Source organism: Nerophis lumbriciformis, linkage group LG07, assembly GCF_033978685.3.
Source record: "Nerophis lumbriciformis linkage group LG07, RoL_Nlum_v2.1, whole genome shotgun sequence".
NCBI classification, from domain to species: Eukaryota; Metazoa; Chordata; class Actinopteri; order Syngnathiformes; family Syngnathidae; genus Nerophis; species Nerophis lumbriciformis.
In genome coordinates, this window is record NC_084554.2 from 51,045,442 (window position 1) to 51,064,001 (window position 18,560).

General features: G+C 39.1%; 1 protein-coding gene across 1 annotated transcript in view; it reads left to right on the plus strand.

Moving 5' to 3' along the window:
• Positions 1-18,560, plus strand: part of nck1b (NCK adaptor protein 1b) — a 112,441-nt gene that overhangs the window by 51,626 nt on the left and 42,255 nt on the right. The window contains exon 2 of the mRNA XM_061964881.2: positions 12,416-12,657. Within this exon, the coding sequence (XP_061820865.1) occupies positions 12,432-12,657 (226 nt within the window). The 5' untranslated portion in view covers positions 12,416-12,431. The remainder of the gene's footprint in view (positions 1-12,415; positions 12,658-18,560) is intronic.

The following is an 18,560-nucleotide window of genomic DNA, read 5'->3' on the forward strand; positions in this document are numbered from 1 at the left end:
TTAGTTCTATTAGCCTACTATCAACATGACTTTAAAAGTCTTATATAAGAAGTGTCTATATTAGCTATATTAGCCTACTATCAACATGACTTTAAAAGTCTTATATAAGTGTTATAATGAAGACAACACATGATGTAAGTGTCTATATTAGCTATATTCCCATGCTATTAAAATGACTTTAAAAGTCTTATATAAGTGTTATAAGGAAGACAACACATGATGTAAGTGTCTATATTAGCCTACTATCAAAATGACTTTAAAAGTCTTATATAAGTGTTATAATGAAGGCAACACATGTGTCTATATAAGCTATATTAAGCCTACTATCAAAATGACTTTAAAAGACTTATATACTGTAGGTGCTATAATGAAGACAACACATGATGTGTCTATATTAGCTATATTAGCCTACTATCAAAATGACTTTAAAAGTCTTGTTTAAGTGTTATAATGAAGACACCACATGATGTAAGTGTCTATATTAGCTATATTCGCTTGCTATTAAAATTACTTTAAAAGTCTTATATAAGTGTTATAATGATGACAACACATGATGTAAGTGTCTATATTAGCTATATTAGCCTACTATCAAAATGACTTTAAAAGTCTTATATAAGTGTTATAAGGAAGACAACACGTGATGTGTCTATATTAGCTATATTAGCCTACTATCAAAATGACTTTAAAAGTCTAAGTGTTATAATGAAGACAACACATGATGTAAGTGTCTATTTTAGCTATATTAGCCTACTATCAAAATTACTTTAAAAGTCTTTAAGTGTTATAATGAAGACAACACATGATGTAAGTGTCTATTTTTCTCTTTTTTTGGTATTTTCCTGGAGATGTTTCATGTCTTCCTTTTGAGCGATATCTCCCGCATCTAATTTGTTTTAGCAATCAAGAATATTTCAGTTGTTTTTATCCTTTGTTGTGGGGACATTGTTGACTGTCATGTCGTGTTCGGTTGTACATTGTGGACGCCGTCTTTGCGCCACAGTAAGTCTTTGCTATCGTCCAGCATTCTGTTTTTGTTGACTTTTTAGCCAGTTCAGTTTTAGTTTTGTTCTGCCTAGCCTTCCCTAAGGTTCAATGCCTTTTCCTAGGGCAGGGGTCGGCAACCTTTACCAGTCAAAGAGCCATTTTGACCAGTTTCACAAATTATAGAAAACAATGGGAGCCACAAAAATCTTTTGAAATTTAAAATGAAATAACACTGCAAACAAAGTTTTTTTTTGCTTTGTGCTATGTATAAACCAAGGGTCTCAGACACGCGGCCCACACCTTAATATGAAAATGGAATGTTAGTGCGGCCCGCGAGTTATATATGAATGGCGCTTGATAGCGTCATACTTGTAAACCCTCCCGATTATTCCGGCAGACTACGAATTTCGGGGCAACTATTCTCTCGAACATGCCGCGATGGTACAGCATTTAGCGCCCACTACAACAGCGTGCCGGCCCAGCCACACGTTGTATGGGACTTCAGATTGCTCACGTTAGAGACAGTAAGGCATACTTGGTCAACAACCACACAGGTTACACTGACAGTGGCGGTATAAAAAACTTTAACACTCTTACTAATAATGCGCCACACTTTGAACCCACACCAAACAAGAATGACAAACACATTTTGGGAGAACATCTGCACCGTAACACAACATAAACACAACAAAACAAATACCCAGAATCCCATGCAGCCCTAACTCTTCCAGGCTACATTATACACCCCCGCTACCAAACCCCGCCCACCTCAACCGACGCACAAAGGGGTGGGTTGATGTGTGAGGGAGCAGGGTTGGGGTGGGGGCGGGGTTTGGTGGTAGCAGGGGTGTATAATGTAGCCCGGAAGAGTCAGGGCTGCATGGGATTCTGGGTATGTGTTCTGTTGTGTTTATGTTGTGTTAAGGTGCAGATGTTCCCCCAAAATGTGTTTGTCATTCTTGTTTGGTTTTGGTTCAAAGTGTGGCGCATTATTAGTAAGAGTGTTAAAGTTGTTTTATATGGCCACCGTCAGTGTAACCTGTGTGGCTGTTGAACAAATATGCCTTGCTGTCACTTACGTGTGCAAGCTGAAACCCCATACACCGTGTGGCTGGGTCGGCACGCTGCTTATACAGATTGTAGATGGCGCTGAATGCTGTACCATCATGGCACGCCCTCACTACTAATGTAAGGGTAAGGGTGAAAATCGGTGAATATTAAACCCGGGAGTTTTCTGCGAGAGGCACTGAAATTCGGAAGTCTCCCGGGAAAATCGGGGGGTCGGCAAGTATGCAGCTGAGCCGCAACAGAGTGATCAAAGAGCCGCATGCGGATTGCCGACCCCTGTCCTAGGGGAACTCACCTTTTGTTTATTTTTGGTTTAAGCATTAGACACCTTTTTACCTGCACGCTGCCTCCCGCTGTTGCCGACATCCATCCATCCATCCATCTTCTTCCGCTTATCCGAGGTCGGGTCGCGGGGGCAGCAGCCTAAGCAGGGAAGCCCAGACTTCCCTCTCCCCAGCCACTTCGTCCAGCTCTTCCCGTGGGACCTCGAGGCGTTCCCAGGCCAGCCGGGAGACATAGTCTTCCCAACGTGTCCTGGGTCTTCCCCGCGGCCTCCTACCGGTCGGACGTGCCCTAAACACCTCCCTAGGGAGGCGCTCGGGTGGCATCCTGACCAGATGCCCGAACCACCTCATCTGGCTCCTCTCGATGTGGAGGAGCAGCGGCTTTACTTTGAGCTCCCCCCGGATGACAGAGCTTCTCACCCTATCTCTAAGGGAGAGCCCCGCCACCCGGCGGAGGAAACTCATTTCGGCCGCTTGTACCCGTGATCTTGTCCTTTCGGTCATAACCCAAAGCTCATGACCATAGGTGAGGATGGGAACGTAGATCGACCGGTAAATTGAGAGCTTTGCCTTCCGGCTCAGCTCCTTCTTCACCACAACGGATCGATACAGCGTCCGCATTACTGAAGACGCCGCACCGATCCGCCTGTCGATCTCACGATCCACTCTTCCCTCACTCGTGAACAAGACTCCGAGGTACTTGAACTCCTCCACTTGGGGCAAGATCTCCTCCCCAACCCGGAGATGGCACTCCACCCTTTTCCGGGCGAGAACCATGGACTCGGACTTGGAGGTGCTGATTCTCATCCCAGTCGCTTCGCACTCGGCTGCGAACCGATCCAGCGAGAGCTGAAGATCCTGGCCAGATGAAGCCATCAGGACCACATCATCTGCAAAAAGCAGAGACCTAATCCTGCAGCCACCAAACCGGATCCCCTCAACGCCTTGACTGCGCCTAGAAATTCTGTCCATAAAAGTTATGAACAGAATCGGTGACAAAGGGCAGCCTTGGCGGAGTCCAACCCTCACTGGAAACGTGTCCGACTTACTGCCGGCAATGCGGACCAAGCTCTGGCACTGAGCATACAGGGAGCGGACCGCCACAATCAGACAGTCCGATACCCCATACTCCCTGAGCACTCCCCATAGGGCTTCCCGAGGGACACGGTCGAATGCTTTCTCCAAGTCCACAAAACACATGTAGACTGGTTGGGCAAACTCCCATGCCCCCTCAAGGACCCTGCCGAGAGTATAGAGCTGGTCCACAGTTCCACGACCAGGACGAAAACCACACTGTTCCTCCTGAATCCGAGGTTCGACTATCCGGCGTAGCCTCCTCTCCAGTACACCTGAATAGACCTTACCGGGAAGGCTGAGGAGTGTGATCCCACGATAGTTAGAACACACCCTCCGGTTCCCCTTCTTAAAGAGAGGAACCACCACCCCGGTCTGCCAATCCAGTGGTACCGCCCCCGATGTCCACGCGATGCTGCAGAGTCTTGTCAACCATTAGCTACCGGCTGCCACCTACTGATATGGAAGAGTATTACACGGTTACTCTGCCGAGCTCTAGACAGCACCGACACTCAACAACAACACATCATTTTTGCAGACTATAATCACTGGTTTACAAAAAATATTTTTAACCCAAATAGGTGAAATTAGATCATCTCCCACGGCACACCAGACTGTATCTCACGACACTAGTGTGCCGTGGGACAGTGGTTGAAAAACACTGGTGTAGACCACAACCCTGTGATTATTTATTTATATTAGCACCGGCGGCTAATTGCACTGAAAATAGCTTTAGCTCCCTGTGATCTTTGTGTTTGTCAAGGATCAAGTTGTACAGTTGAAACCTAGACTCAGCGCTAAGACTAAGACTAGTTGATCAAAGAGGTCAGTGAAAGGTAGAACGCCAAGAGACCCGTGACATGGGAGCCCTTTTTAAGTACTTCCTCGCTGTCCTCCGCGCTAACCGAGCTCGTCACATTAGCATGGCGTGGCAGCGCTGAGGGTGGAATTTGTCATAAGACCGGCGGTTGAATGTTGCTCTTTGTTTTTACAAGATGCTGGTGACACACTACTGGAGCGCCTGGGGAGTGTCGCTGTTCTTGTGATGAGCAACAGAAACATTGTGTTTCCAATCAGCCTCATCAGTTTTAAGTCATGTCGCCACTCTGCTGGCAATGGAAGCTCTTCCTAACGTCTTCGTCTCGCTGTGTAGTTCATATCTGATAGGCAACACAATGGACAATAGTTGGATGTTGCCTGAGAGGAAGTATTCCTCGCTGGATCGAATGCTTCGGAAAACTCAGATCTGTCAGATTTGTCTGCCAGCTCCTTGTGTCATTTGTGGTTGTCATTTATTTTTGAAAAGCTGGCATTAATTCAGTAATCTGCTCTTTTAAGCTTTGGACAAATGCATACCTGCCAACTACTCCGGTTTTCCCGTAATTAGTACGGTTTTCATCAACCTATTCCGGGTTACGGTTGCAGTTAAAAAAATACGGTTTTTCATGAATTAAAAAAAAATATTTTAAAAAAATGCGCGAGGCTATTTATAGCACCGCTGCCAAGAACGAGGCACCTGTTGCCATTGTTTCCAAACGAGCGAACGATCATGGAATCAGCCGGAGAAAAATCGCAAACGAGTCTTAAACCGAAAAGAAAACCGCAGTCATTCCGTGAAGAATATTCAAAAGCCTATCCGGGAATAATTATCCGTTCCAAAAAGGGTGAAAACTACGCGAATTGCACCTTGTGCAGACAAGGTTTTTCGATCGGACACGGAGGAATTAGCGATGTAAAAGACCACGTTGGGACAAAAAAACTCAAGTCTAATGCCGTTGCTAGCGATACAAGTGGAAAACTTTCAACGTTTTTCGGATTTTAGCCACAAAAAGGTAATGACACCAATGTTATCTATTGGAATTGTTTAGTACTGTTATACAGTTAAAAGTGTTTATACTATTTATGCTTTCAAGTCCAAGTTGAAGAAATCTTGTTAAATGTTGACAGCATAACTACCAAAATACAGAAGTATGTCCTTAATATTTTTGCAGTGCTATTTCTGTTGAAAAGTTAAAATGATTACATTAGAGATGTGATGTGCCACTTTTCAAGTGTCTGATGGCTTAAATTATTTTTCATTAATTTTTCATATTTTGAATTCTTTTGAAAGGCTTACAAAAAAACTACATTTGAATTCTAATTCCATGCTATTGACAGGACTATTAATTTTAATGAAGTTAGCTTACCATGTTTACAGTATGATAATTGTGATAGAAATGTGAATTTTAGGCACAGAATATTTTATACAATTGAACAAGGCAGTAGATTATACAAGCTTGGACAGAAAGTTAATAATGACACCAATTTTTTTTTTAATGGAATTGTTTAGTACTGTTTTACCATTTGTTTACTGTAAAAAGTGTTTATACTTTCAATTAACAAATTGAAGTCTTGTGAAAGGTTGACAGGATAACTGGCATTAACTGTCAAAATAATTTCAAACTATTGAAGTTAGCTTACAGAATAAACATGTCAATCAACCCTTTATGATTTTTGCTGTAATATTTTTGTTTTGAAAAGTCACTGTGACTGATAGAAAAGTGATGGTTTTAGCAACATTTTAACCTGTCTGAATGCTAATAATCATTTTGCGTCGGGGGGCGAAGCCTGAACCCCCCACCAGGACTTTGTCCTGGACCTACCGGGGCCTGCGGCCCCTGGACCCTGGCTACTAGGTTTTTCTGATTTCAAAAGTTGGCAGGTATGCAAATGTTCCAGTTTGTTTGTAGCGTTTTGTGTCGCTAATGTTGAAAGAGCCATATCAGACCAAAAATACCCAAAAAATCTGTTTGGATCCGCAAAAATTAAGTCTTATATAAGTGTTGAAGGCAACACATGATGTAAGTGTCTATATTAGCCTACTATCAACATGACTTTAAAAGTCTTATATAAGTTACGCTGTTTAATATCCATTTCTCTGTTCTCAATTGTTGATGACTGATGATAACAACCAAACCTAACCCCCCCCCCCCCCCTTTCACACCCCGAATTGTAAATAATGTAAATAATTCAATGTATACATCCTGATGATTATCTTGTGTGATGACTGTATTATGATAATAGTATATATCAGGGGTGCTCACACTTTTTCTGCAGGCGAGCTACTTTTCCATTGATCAAGTCGTGGGGATCTACCTCATTCATATATATAATTTAGATTTACTTATTTATGAAATATATGTTTTTGTTAACAAGTTAAAGGTGTTTAATGATAATGCAAGCATGTTTAACACATATAGTTAATATTGTTAATAAATTAAAGGTGTTTAATGATAATGCAAGCATGTTTAACACATAGTTAATATTGTTCATACATTAAAGGTGTTTAATGATAATACAAGAATGTTTAATACATATAGTTAATATTGTTAATAAATTAAAGATGTTTAATGATAATGCAAGCATGTTTAACACATATAGTTAATATTGTTAATAAGTTAAAGGTGTTTAAAGATAATACAAGCATGTTTAACACATATAGATTCCTTTCTTTCATGAAGACAAGAATATAAGTTGGTGTATTACCTGATTCTGATGACTTTTGCATTGATTGGAATCAGACAGTGGTGCTGATAACGTTCGCATTTTCGAATGGATGAGAAAAAAAGTCCTCCTTTCTGTCCAATACCACATGCAAGTGGTTGGTTTTTGGCATGTTATTTGCCCAGGTTCCGTACTCCTTTTTATACACTTTACAAGAAATACATTGTCGGCAAACTCTGTAGCTTGCTAGCTTGTGCACCCCAGCTTTCTGAGACTTTTATTTTGTTAGCGCAACTGTGCAGTCGGTCTTTGGAGTTTTGACGACAGGTACGGCGCCAGAGTCTGTTGAAATAAAGTGTTTCTCGCCTTCCTGTCGGTAATTTTAATGAGCTGGCAGCAGCCAGCGTCATCTCAGAAGACCTTCGGGTGCCGTGAATGTCAATAAAGTGACGAAAGTGACGTCATAGTGAAGATTTATGATCGCTCATTTTTAGGACTATTTTTTTAATGCCTGGCTGGTGATCGACTGACACACCCTCCGCGATCGACCGGTAGCTTGCGATCAACGTAATGAGCACCACTGGTATATATGATAGTATATAAGTGGACCCCGACTTAAACAAGTTGAAAAACTTATTCGGGTGTTACCATTTAGTGGTCAATTGTACGGAATATGTACTTCACTGTGCAACCTACTAATAAAAATCTCAATCAATCAATCAATCAAAGTGTTATAATGAAGGCAACACATGATGTAAGTGTCTATATTAGCCTACTATCAAAGTGGCTTTAAAAGTATTATATAAGTGTTATAATGAAGACAGCACATGATGTGTCTATCTTAGTTGTATTAGCCTACTATTAAAATTACTTTAAAAGTCTTATATAAGTGTTATAATGAAAGCAACACACTGTGTCTATATTAGCTATATTAACCTACTATCAAAATGACTTTAAAAATCTTATATAATTGTTATAATAAAGACAACACGTGTCTACAGTATATTAGTTATATTAGCCTACTATCAAAATGACTTTAAAAGTCTTATATAAGTGTTATAATGAAGGCAACACATAATGTAAGTGTCTATATTAGTTATATTAGCCTACTATCAAAATCAAATCAAATCAAAGCAACGACTTTAAAAGTCTTATATAAGTGTTATAATGAAGACAACACATGATGTGTCTATGTTAGCTTTATTAGCCTACTATCAAAATGACTTTAAAAGTCTTATACAAGTGTTATAATGAAGGCAACACATGATGGGTCTATATTAGCTATATTAGCCTACTATCAAAATTACTTTAAAAGTCTTAAGTGTTATACAAACCCCGTTTCCATATGAGTTGGGAAATTGTGTTAGATGTAAATATAAACGGAATACATCCATCCATCCATCCATTTTCTACCGCTTATTCCCTTCGGGGTCGCGGGGGGCGCTGGAGCCTATCTCAGCTACAATCGGGTGGAAGGCGGGGTACACCCTGGACAAGTCGCTACCTCATCACAGGGCCAACACAGAGACAGACAACATTCACACTCACATTCACACACTAGGGCCAATTTAGTGTTGCCATGATTTGCAAATCCTTTTCAACCCATATTCAATTGAATGCACTACAAAGACAAGATATTCGATTTTCAAACTCATAAACTGTATTTTTTTTTGCAAATAATAATTAACTTAGAATTTCATGGCTGCAACACGTGCCAAAGTAGTTGGGAAAGGGCATGTTCACCACTGTGTTACATCACCTTTTCTTTTAACAACACTCAATAAACGATTGGGAACTGAGGAAACCAATTGTTGAAGCTTTGAAAGTGGAATTCTTTCACATTCTTGTTTTATGTAGAGCTTCAGTCGTTCAACAGTCCGGGGTCTCCGCTGTCGTATTTTACACTTCATAATGCGCCACACATTTTCGATGGGAGACAGGTCTGGACTGCAGGCGGGCCAGGAAAGTACCCGCACTCTTTTTTAACGAAGCCACGCTGTTGTAACACATGCTGAATGTGGCTTGGCATTGTCTTGCTGAAATAAGCAGGGGCGTCCATGAAAAAGACGGCACTTAGATGGCAGCATATGTTGTTCCAAAACCTGTATGTACCTTTCAGCATTAAATGGTGCCTTCACAGATGTGTAAGTTACTCATGCCTTGGGCACTAATGCACCCCCATACCATCACAGATGCTGGCTTTTGAACTTTGCGTCGATAACAGTCTGGATGGTTCGCTTCCCCTTTGGTCCGGATGACACGATGTCGAATATTTCCCAAAAACAATTTGAAATGTGGACTCGTCAGACCACAGAACACTTTTCCACTTTGCATGAGTCCATCTTAGATGATCTCGGGCCCAGAGAAGCAGGTGGCGTTTTTGGATGTTGTTGATAAATGGCTTTCGCTTTGCATAGTAGAGTTTTAACTTGCACTTACAGAAGTAGCGACGAACTGTATTTAGTGACAGTGGTTTTCTGAAGTGTTCCTGTGTGGTGATATCCTTTAGAGATTGATGTCGGTTTTTGATACAGTGCTGTCTGAGGGATCGAAGGTCACGGTCATTCAATGTTGGTTTCCGGCCATGCCGCTTACGTGGAGTGATTTCTCCAGATTCTCTGAACCTTTTGATGATATTATGGACCGTGGATGTTGAAATCCCTAAATTTCTTGCAATTGCACTTTGAGAAACGTTGTTCTTAAACTGTTTGACTATTTGCTCACGCAGTTGTGGACAAAGGGGTGTACCTCGCCCCATCCTTTCTTGTGAAAGACTGAGCATTTTTTGGGAAGCTGTTTTTATACCCAATCATGGCACCCACCTGTTCCCAATTAGCCTGCACACCTGTGGGACGTTCCAAATAAGTGTTTGATGAGCATTCCTCAACTTTATCAGTATTTATTGCCACCTTTCCCAACTTCTTTGTCACGTGTTGCTGGCATCAAATTCTAAAGTTAATGATTATTTGCAAAAAAAAAAAAGTTTATCAGTTTGAACATCAAATATGTTGTTTTTGTAGCATATTCAACTGAATATGGGTTGAAAATGATTTGCAAATCATTGTATTCCGTTTATATTTACATCTAACACAATTTCCCAACTCATATGGAAACGGGGTTTGTAATGAAGACAACACATGATGTAAGTGTCCAGTGTTTCCCACAGGACAGGCATCTATTTGTGGTGGTGTGGTTGGGGGGTGGCGGCGGCAGCGGCGGCGATGACCAAGAAGAACGCGGAGTTGGAATATAATTACAACATTTTATGTTCATATTTATATACAGATTTGAACAATTAGTGATTCACTGAAATATATTTATTAATTGTGGTTCTTACAAAAAATATATCTTATAAAATATAAAAGCTAAAATGTCTCTTAAAGCTCTGCCCCTTTAATTAGTGAATACTAAATAATTTAACTTTAGCCTACTACTACAACCATATTATTTACCAGCAACATGAAGTGAAACAGAGGCAGAGGTGTCCTGCCACAGTCAGTCAACCTCCTCCTCCTCCTCCTCCTGCTGCTGCTGAACAGGTCGCACCTGTGGTCCGGACTGTAGGCCTACCTCCTCTCCAAGTCGAGCCTTTTTCGGCCGTTGAAAATATTTTTCTATACTCATCTGTGTGAAGGAGTGAACATCCAACATTAGAATTTATTACTAACGAGCAGAAGCGCTCTATGTACAGTGCCGTCTAACCTTAAGCGGCAGCAGCTCAACACAGGCAGGGTTCAACGTTAAGGTTTTTTTCTACTTGCCCGACTTCTCAAATCTACTTGCCCCAATATTTTTACTTGACCTGCCTAGGTTTTTTTCTGGCTGTGTAGTGCTCATGGCTTATATCTTACTAAAATTCTTCCCGTTGACTATTTACAACACTACACAGTATTTATTATTATTATTATTATTATTATTATTATCTATAATTACATTTAAATGGCATTGCATACATGTAAAATTAAATGCTATTTCACATTATTTGACCAGTAGCAGTTACACTCATCTGAACAGGTCAGCCACCTGTTTAAATCCCGATCACAGTTGAAATCTTGAAATGAAGGGTCTTTAATGGCCAAAACATTAACCTGGACAACATTTTAACAGCTGATTGGCTCAGATTTTATTCTTTTCATTGCATTCACATGCTGCAGTGGACAGTGGACAATTTAGCTTCAGTCCATGTGTGTTTATTGACAACAGGGTTATAACCTGGACACGTTAGCTCGTCGGTATAAAAACACGTGACTGTTACTACGTGCGTCTGCCCCGGCCCCCGAGTCAAACAGCGGCGGTGTTAATGAAGCAGCGTCAGGCTGCTCACCGTCAGTGAAACGCTCGGTGAAATCGCGGATTAACGTTAAATATATGACGAGCCGCGAGCGATGCAGCTATAACCTATCTACCTATAACCTATATTATCCTCGTATTTTGATCCCGTCCGTCCGTCCCTCTTCTTCTTCTTCTTCTTCTGGCCCACCAGGTGAATTACGTGCTATTGGCGGAGTTACAATGCATAGTAGGCTACCGCCACCTACTGCACCAGAGTTGTAACTACAAGCAACATTCACAGACAGTCCCATTGCTTTTATGAGCGGTCGAGCGAGTCAAAAGCCGAAAAATCCATTTGTGGCGGACGTAATTCTTTCGTGGCGGGCCGCCACAAATAAATCAATGTGTGGGAAACACTGGTGTCTATATTAGCCTACTATCAAAATGACTTTAAAAGTCTTATATAAGTGTTATAATGAAGACAACACATGATGTAAGTGTCTATATTAGCTATTATAGCCTACTATCAAAATGACTTATATTGAATGATCTTGTTATTAATGGTGATTTCAACATAAATCCAAATAATTGTGGTTATTATTTCGCTATAATCGTCCAGCACAGAAATCCAAGTGACAATATTGTAACTTGAATTTTTCACGTCTGACCTTGTTTTTCTTGTTATTTTTAGGCCAGCTGTGAAGTCGTCAGCTTTGATGCAGTTCAGGTAGAACAACTATTTTGGGCGCAGATGATCTGAGTAAATCCAAAGTAGCATTCAGATTCTCAATCAGTGCGCTCGTTACATTTGTAACCTAAAAGAGGTTCGAGACTGAACCCTTTCTTGGATAAATCCTGACATTTATTTTCACGAGCCATTTCTCTGGACTGAATGGGATCGTCTTTGCTCCAGAATGTTAGTGATAACGAGGACATAATCTGTGGTTCTTTTTGTTTTTGGTATTGCCTCCATGCTGGGAACTGCTTCAGGGACACAAGCGCGCCTTCCTAATTCCTAAACCATTGTTTATTTATTGCGTCTCAACTTTCTAATTAAAATGTAACATTGCCGGTGGAGGGACTTGGCCTCAGTTTCTGCTGACCCTAATAAACTTGAGCTACTTTTCCCGAGGCCACTCCAAAACAAGGACCCGAGTGACCTTTACAAACATGTGTAGGAGTTTGTGTTCCCCTCTTCAAACTTCTGCAATATGAGGTCACCTTCCACCATTTTCTGTCCTTTCCTGCAGTTCTCCTTTGTGCAAGATGACGGAAGAAGTGATTGTCATCGCCAAGTTCGACTACATGGCGCAGCAGGACCAGGAGCTGGACATCAAGAAGAACGAGCGCCTCTGGCTCCTCGACGACTCCAAGTCCTGGTGGAGGGTTCGAAACGCCACCAACAAGACCGGCTTTGTGCCGTCCAACTACGTGGAGAGGAAGAACAGCGCCAGGAAAGCTTCCATTGTCAAGAACCTCAAAGACACGCTAGGTAAAGACCTGTTGGTTCATGCCGTCTTTCTTAACCATAGGGTCGGGGGCCCATTGTTAGGCCGCGAGTGGTTCGTATTCAGTTGTAATACACGTTTCCACCACTTGTGGCAGTAATGACAATATCAAACTAACCGAAGAAGACTGGAGCTAAAGTCATACAAGTTTAATAAGCGCAAAAAATATGACAAGAGTGGTGAAGTTTTATTCTAATTTGCACTTAAATTGTATTAATTTATTTACATACTGTATTTATTTAGGAAAACATACTTATTCTGATGTAATTTATTTATTGAAGTAATTTTGTATCCGTTATTTATGAGTCCCTTCTTTTGCAGTATATTTGATCAGTATTTATTTTTGTAAGCAGCCGGACTTAAGCCTTGATAATAATATTTGTGATTAACACATGCTTTCATATCATCTGACAAGGTTCTAAAGTGTAAGTAGTTTAGATATCATGATTGAATATGATTAAAATTAAGAGTAAGATGAGTAATTCAGTGCTAATATTTGAGTGGGCCCTGAACATTTTTTTTTAAGAACCCCTGGTTTAATATATAAAATGTTTTACCCCGCTTTGTTTACATTGTAGAGTCTGGTGTACATACTATTTCACGTTAGCCATGAAAAAAATAATACAATATTGATATCAAAAATAAAGTACAACCGACATCTATTCAGGTTGAATTAAATGTAGATCTACCTGAGAAATTAAATGCAACCAAATCTTTTCAAATTAAATGAGCGGTAATTTGACTTGCTACTACTCTCATTTTAATAAACAGCTATCATAGCCGAGAAAAGTCACAACGAATGCAAACGCCGCAACACAATAACATAAAGCCAAAACGCAACAACTGTAACCCAAAAGGCTCTATAACAATATAAAGACATAATATAAATGTAAAGCGACTTTGGGTACTTAGAAAAGCGCTATATAAATCCCAGTTATTATTATAACGCAACAATATGAAGGGTTCAAGGAGATTTATTTGAGCCATAACACAACACCTAACAGGTCATAACATAACTACTATAAGCAAAAACACAACTATAAGCCAAAACATCAACTATAAGCCAAAACATCAACTATAAGTCAAAACATCAACTATAAGTCAAAACATCAACTATAAGTCAAAACAACCACTATAAGTCAAAAGACAACAACTATTGAGTCAAAAGACAACAATATAAAGCCAAGACAACAATATAAAGCCAAGACAACAATATAAAGCCAAAGCAACAATATAAAGCCAAAACAACTACAAGTCAAAAGACAACAACTATAAGTCAAAGCATAGCAATATAAAGCCAAGACACAACAATATAAAGCCAAAACAACAATATAAAGCCAAAAACACAATATAAAGCCAAAACAACAATGTAAAGCCAAGACAACAATATTAAGTCAAAAGACAACGACTATAAGTCAAAAGACAACGACTATAAGTCAAAAGACAACAACTATAAGTCAAAAGACATCAACTATATGTCAAAACACATCAACTGTAAGCCAAAACGCAACAACTATAAGCCAAAACATAACAAGTATAAACCAAACCACAATATGAATCCAAAACACAACAATATATAGCCAAAACACAACAATATGAAGCCAAAACACAACAACTACAAGCCAAAACGCAACAATATAAAGCCAAAACACAACAATATATAGCCAAAACACAACAACTACAAGCCAAAACACAACAACTACAAGCCAAAACACAACAATATAAAGCCAAAACACAACAACTACAAGCCAAAACACAACAACTACAAGCCAAAACGCAACAATATAAAGCCAAAACACAACAATATAAAGGAAAAACACAACAACATAAAACCAAAACACGGCTACAAGTCAAAACACAACAATATAAAGCCAAAAGTCAACAACTATAAGTCAAAAGACAACAATTATAAACCAAAAGACAACAATTATAAACCAAAAGACAACAACTGCAAGCCAAAAGACAACAACTATAAGCCAAAATAACTATAAGTCAAAAGACAACAACTATATGTCAAAACACATCAACTATATGTCAAAACACATCAACTATATGTCAAAACACATCAACTATAAGCCAAAACGTAACAAGAATAAACCAAACCACAACAATATGAAGCCAAAACACAAGAATATAAAGCCAAAACGCAACAATATAAAGCCAAAACACAAGGATATAAAGCCAAAACGCAACAATATAAAGCCAAAACACAACAACTACAAGTCAAAATGCAACAATATAAAGCCAAAACACAACAATATGAAGCCAAAACTACAACAATATAAAGCCAAAACACAACAATATAAAGCCAAAACACAACAATATAAAGCCAAAACGCAACAATATAAAGCCAAAACACAACAACATAAAACCAAAACACAGCTACAAGTCAAAACACAACAATATAAAGCCAAAACGCAACGATATAAAGCCAAATCGCAACAATATAAAGCCAAAAGATAACTAAGTCAAAAGACAACGATTAGAAACCAAAAGACAACAACTGTAAGCCAAAAGACAACAACTATAAAACCAAAACACAGCTACAAGTCAAAACACAACAATATAAAGCCAAAACGCAACGATATAAAGCCAAATCGCAACTATAAGCCAAAAGACAACTATAAGCCAAAACAACTATAAGTCAAAAGACAACAACTATATGTCAAAACACATCAACTATAAGCCAAAACGTAACAAGAATAAACCAAACCACAACAATATGAAGCCAAAACACAAGAATATAAAGCCAAAACACAAGAATATAAAGCCAAAACACAAGAATATAAAGCCAAAACGCAACAATATAAAGCCAAAAAACAAGGATATAAAGCCAAAACGCAACAATATAAAGCCAAAACAGAACAACTACAAGTCAAAATGCAACAATATAAAGCCAAAACGCAACAATAAGAAGCCAAAACGCAACAATAAGAAGCCAAAACGCAACAACATAAAGCCAAAACGCAACAATATAAAGCCAAAACACAACAATATGAAGCCAAAACTACAACAATATAAAGCCAAAACACAACAATATAAAGCCAAAACATAAAACCAAAACACAGCTACAAGTCAAAACACAACAATATAAAGCCAAAACGCAACGATGTAAAGCCAAATCGCAACAATATAAAGCCAAAAGATAACTAAGTCAAAAGACAACGATTAGAAACCAAAAGACAACAACTGTAAGCCAAAAGACAACAACTGTAAGCCAAAAGACAACAACTATAAAACCAAAACACAGCTACAAGTCAAAACACAACAATATAAAGCCAAAACGCAACGATATAAAGCCAAATCGCAACAATATAAAGCCAAAAGATAACTAAGTCAAAAGACGATTAGAAACCAAAAGACAACAACTGTAAGCCAAAAGACAACAACTGTAAGCCAAAAGACAACAACTATAAGCCAAAACCCAACAAAATAAAGACACAATGAAAGTGACAACAGAAAGGTTTCAGCGACTCATTGACTTCCGAAGACGTAAAGTTGAAAAGTGTGTAATGAATGAAGTTGAAAAAGTAAGTGAAGTTTGACTACTTTTTCACTGATAAATAACTTGTAATACTTTCAAATAAAACTAAGATGCCATGTTCACTCATAAATAACTTGTAATACTTTCAAATAAAACTAACATACTGTGTTCACTCATAAATAACTTGTAGTACTTTTAAATAAAACTAACCTACTATGTTCAGTCATAAATAACTTGTAATAACTTTTAAATAAAACTAACCTACTATATTCAGGAAGTCGGTGCGTCACCATAACTTGCTCCCGTCACTTCCTTCGTGTCCTTTGTGTTGTGGCTTCATATTATTGTGTTGTGTCGTTTGTATTTGTTGTGGCTTTTGCGATCGTGCTGTATCTGATTTGTGATATTGTCTTCTGGCGTTTGTTGTGACCTTTCTCAGCCAGCCTAGCTATCTGCCGTTTTTGTTTTGATGAGTGATGACATCACAGACTTGAATAATGTTAGCATCCTTGTCATTAAAAAGTTAAATATTTTCCTTTTTCTAGTATCGATAAAATCCATTTATTTAAAAAAATGTGAGATCGATACCTATGTTCCGGAAGGCACAGATAGATGTCGTTGAATTTTAGGAATATAAATGTATATATGGATGAATCATTACACCCCTAATATTATGATTTCCCGGTGGTACATGTGATATCAATACAAAATAGCTCTGATCACCTGATTACTTGTACTGTGATTAAACTGATTATTTAAACGCCTCTTTTTCTTCTACACTTTGTCAAATCCACCTTTGTTGGACTATTTCTTGCCTCCAAATCTACATTCAAACAATAATGTATATAAAAAAATGTCCATCCCTGAGGGAAACCACAAAATGCATTCGTGAGATGACTTTGTAAAAGAGAAATGATGTCATGTGACAAGGTTTGCTAATGCCCTTTTTTTGAGGGGTGTGCTAATCCTGCTGGCATGGAAACGCTCCAAAATAGTAGTAAAACTTGTCCAGTTGGAATGACTTGCACTTTAAATGTTGGCCTTTCTATTGACCTTTTTCCTTTGCTATCATGTGATTGTTTTACTGCTGCACTTAAAGCGTGTCAGGCTGTAACGTGTAGCATGTAACACTAGCCTCGCAGTGACTTTCCACCTGTCACGGCGTCCGTCGAGCTAATAACCACAGGTGAACAGCTGCGTGGACGACACGCGCGTAAAACACCAGCTGGAGAGCGCAGCGTGTCTTGTAAAATCAAAATATAATTACAATTAAAGCTGCAAGCAGCATTGGTCGGGCCCGCATATTTGGCAGGTGCTAGTCCTAAGTGTCCCAATACTTTTGTCCAGTGGTAGTCCCAATTGTCCCAATACTATTGTCTAGTGTACCTACCTTGTCTGCATTGTGTGGGCACGCTGGAGCTTCGTGCTTTTAAGCAGCCATCTTAAAAAAACAGCAGCACAGCGGTTCTTTGAAGGGTCATAAAATCAAAACCGGAGCAGTTAGAAAAATGCTGTTCTATACTTTTATACACAAGAGTTCAATCTCTCCTGTGTTAGTTTGAAGCCGAAACGACAAACGCGCTCAGAGGAGATAGATTTTGAAGGAAGGTGACCAGTTTTTACAAAAAATTTGTTTTGAAGGGGGAATAGCAAACTTCCTGTTGATTTCCGCTGGAGGTTGTCAATTTATGAAATGTAGGTCTAAGTGAGACCTACATAGAGGTTTTTGTTTCATGTCTCTCCGACCTTGTGGGAGTCCTTATGCAATGGGCCATGCGGGCCCTAATTAGGGATGTCCAATAATGGCTTTTTGCCGATATCCGATATTCCGATATTGTCCAACTCTTAATTACCGATACCGATATCAACCGATACCGATATATACAGTCGTGGAATTAACACATTATTAAGTAAGTGTATTAAGTAAGTGTATCTTGTGGTTTTTATGTTGATTTAATAAAATAAAAAAACGATACCGATAATAAAAAAAACGATACCCAAAATTTCCGATATTACATTTTAAAGCATTTATCGGCCGATAATATCGGCAGGCCGGTATTATCGGACATCTCTAATTACAATCATTACACACCGATATTCCATATATCAACTAACCATGCAATGAACGATAAATGAAAATAAACTCGATAAGTTTGCTAGCCGGTTGGCATTAACGTATTAAATTAAATTGATCTAAAATCTTCATTGATAACTAGAGATGTCCGATAATGGCTTTTTTGCCGATATTCCGATATTGTCCAACTCTTAATTACCGATTCCGATATCAACTGATACCGATATGTATGTCAAAATAATGACAATTATGTTTGTAGGTGAATATAAAAGTTGTTATCGGCCCAGGCTTATACACACCGTTATGCTGTATCAGGCGGTCCGGGGACA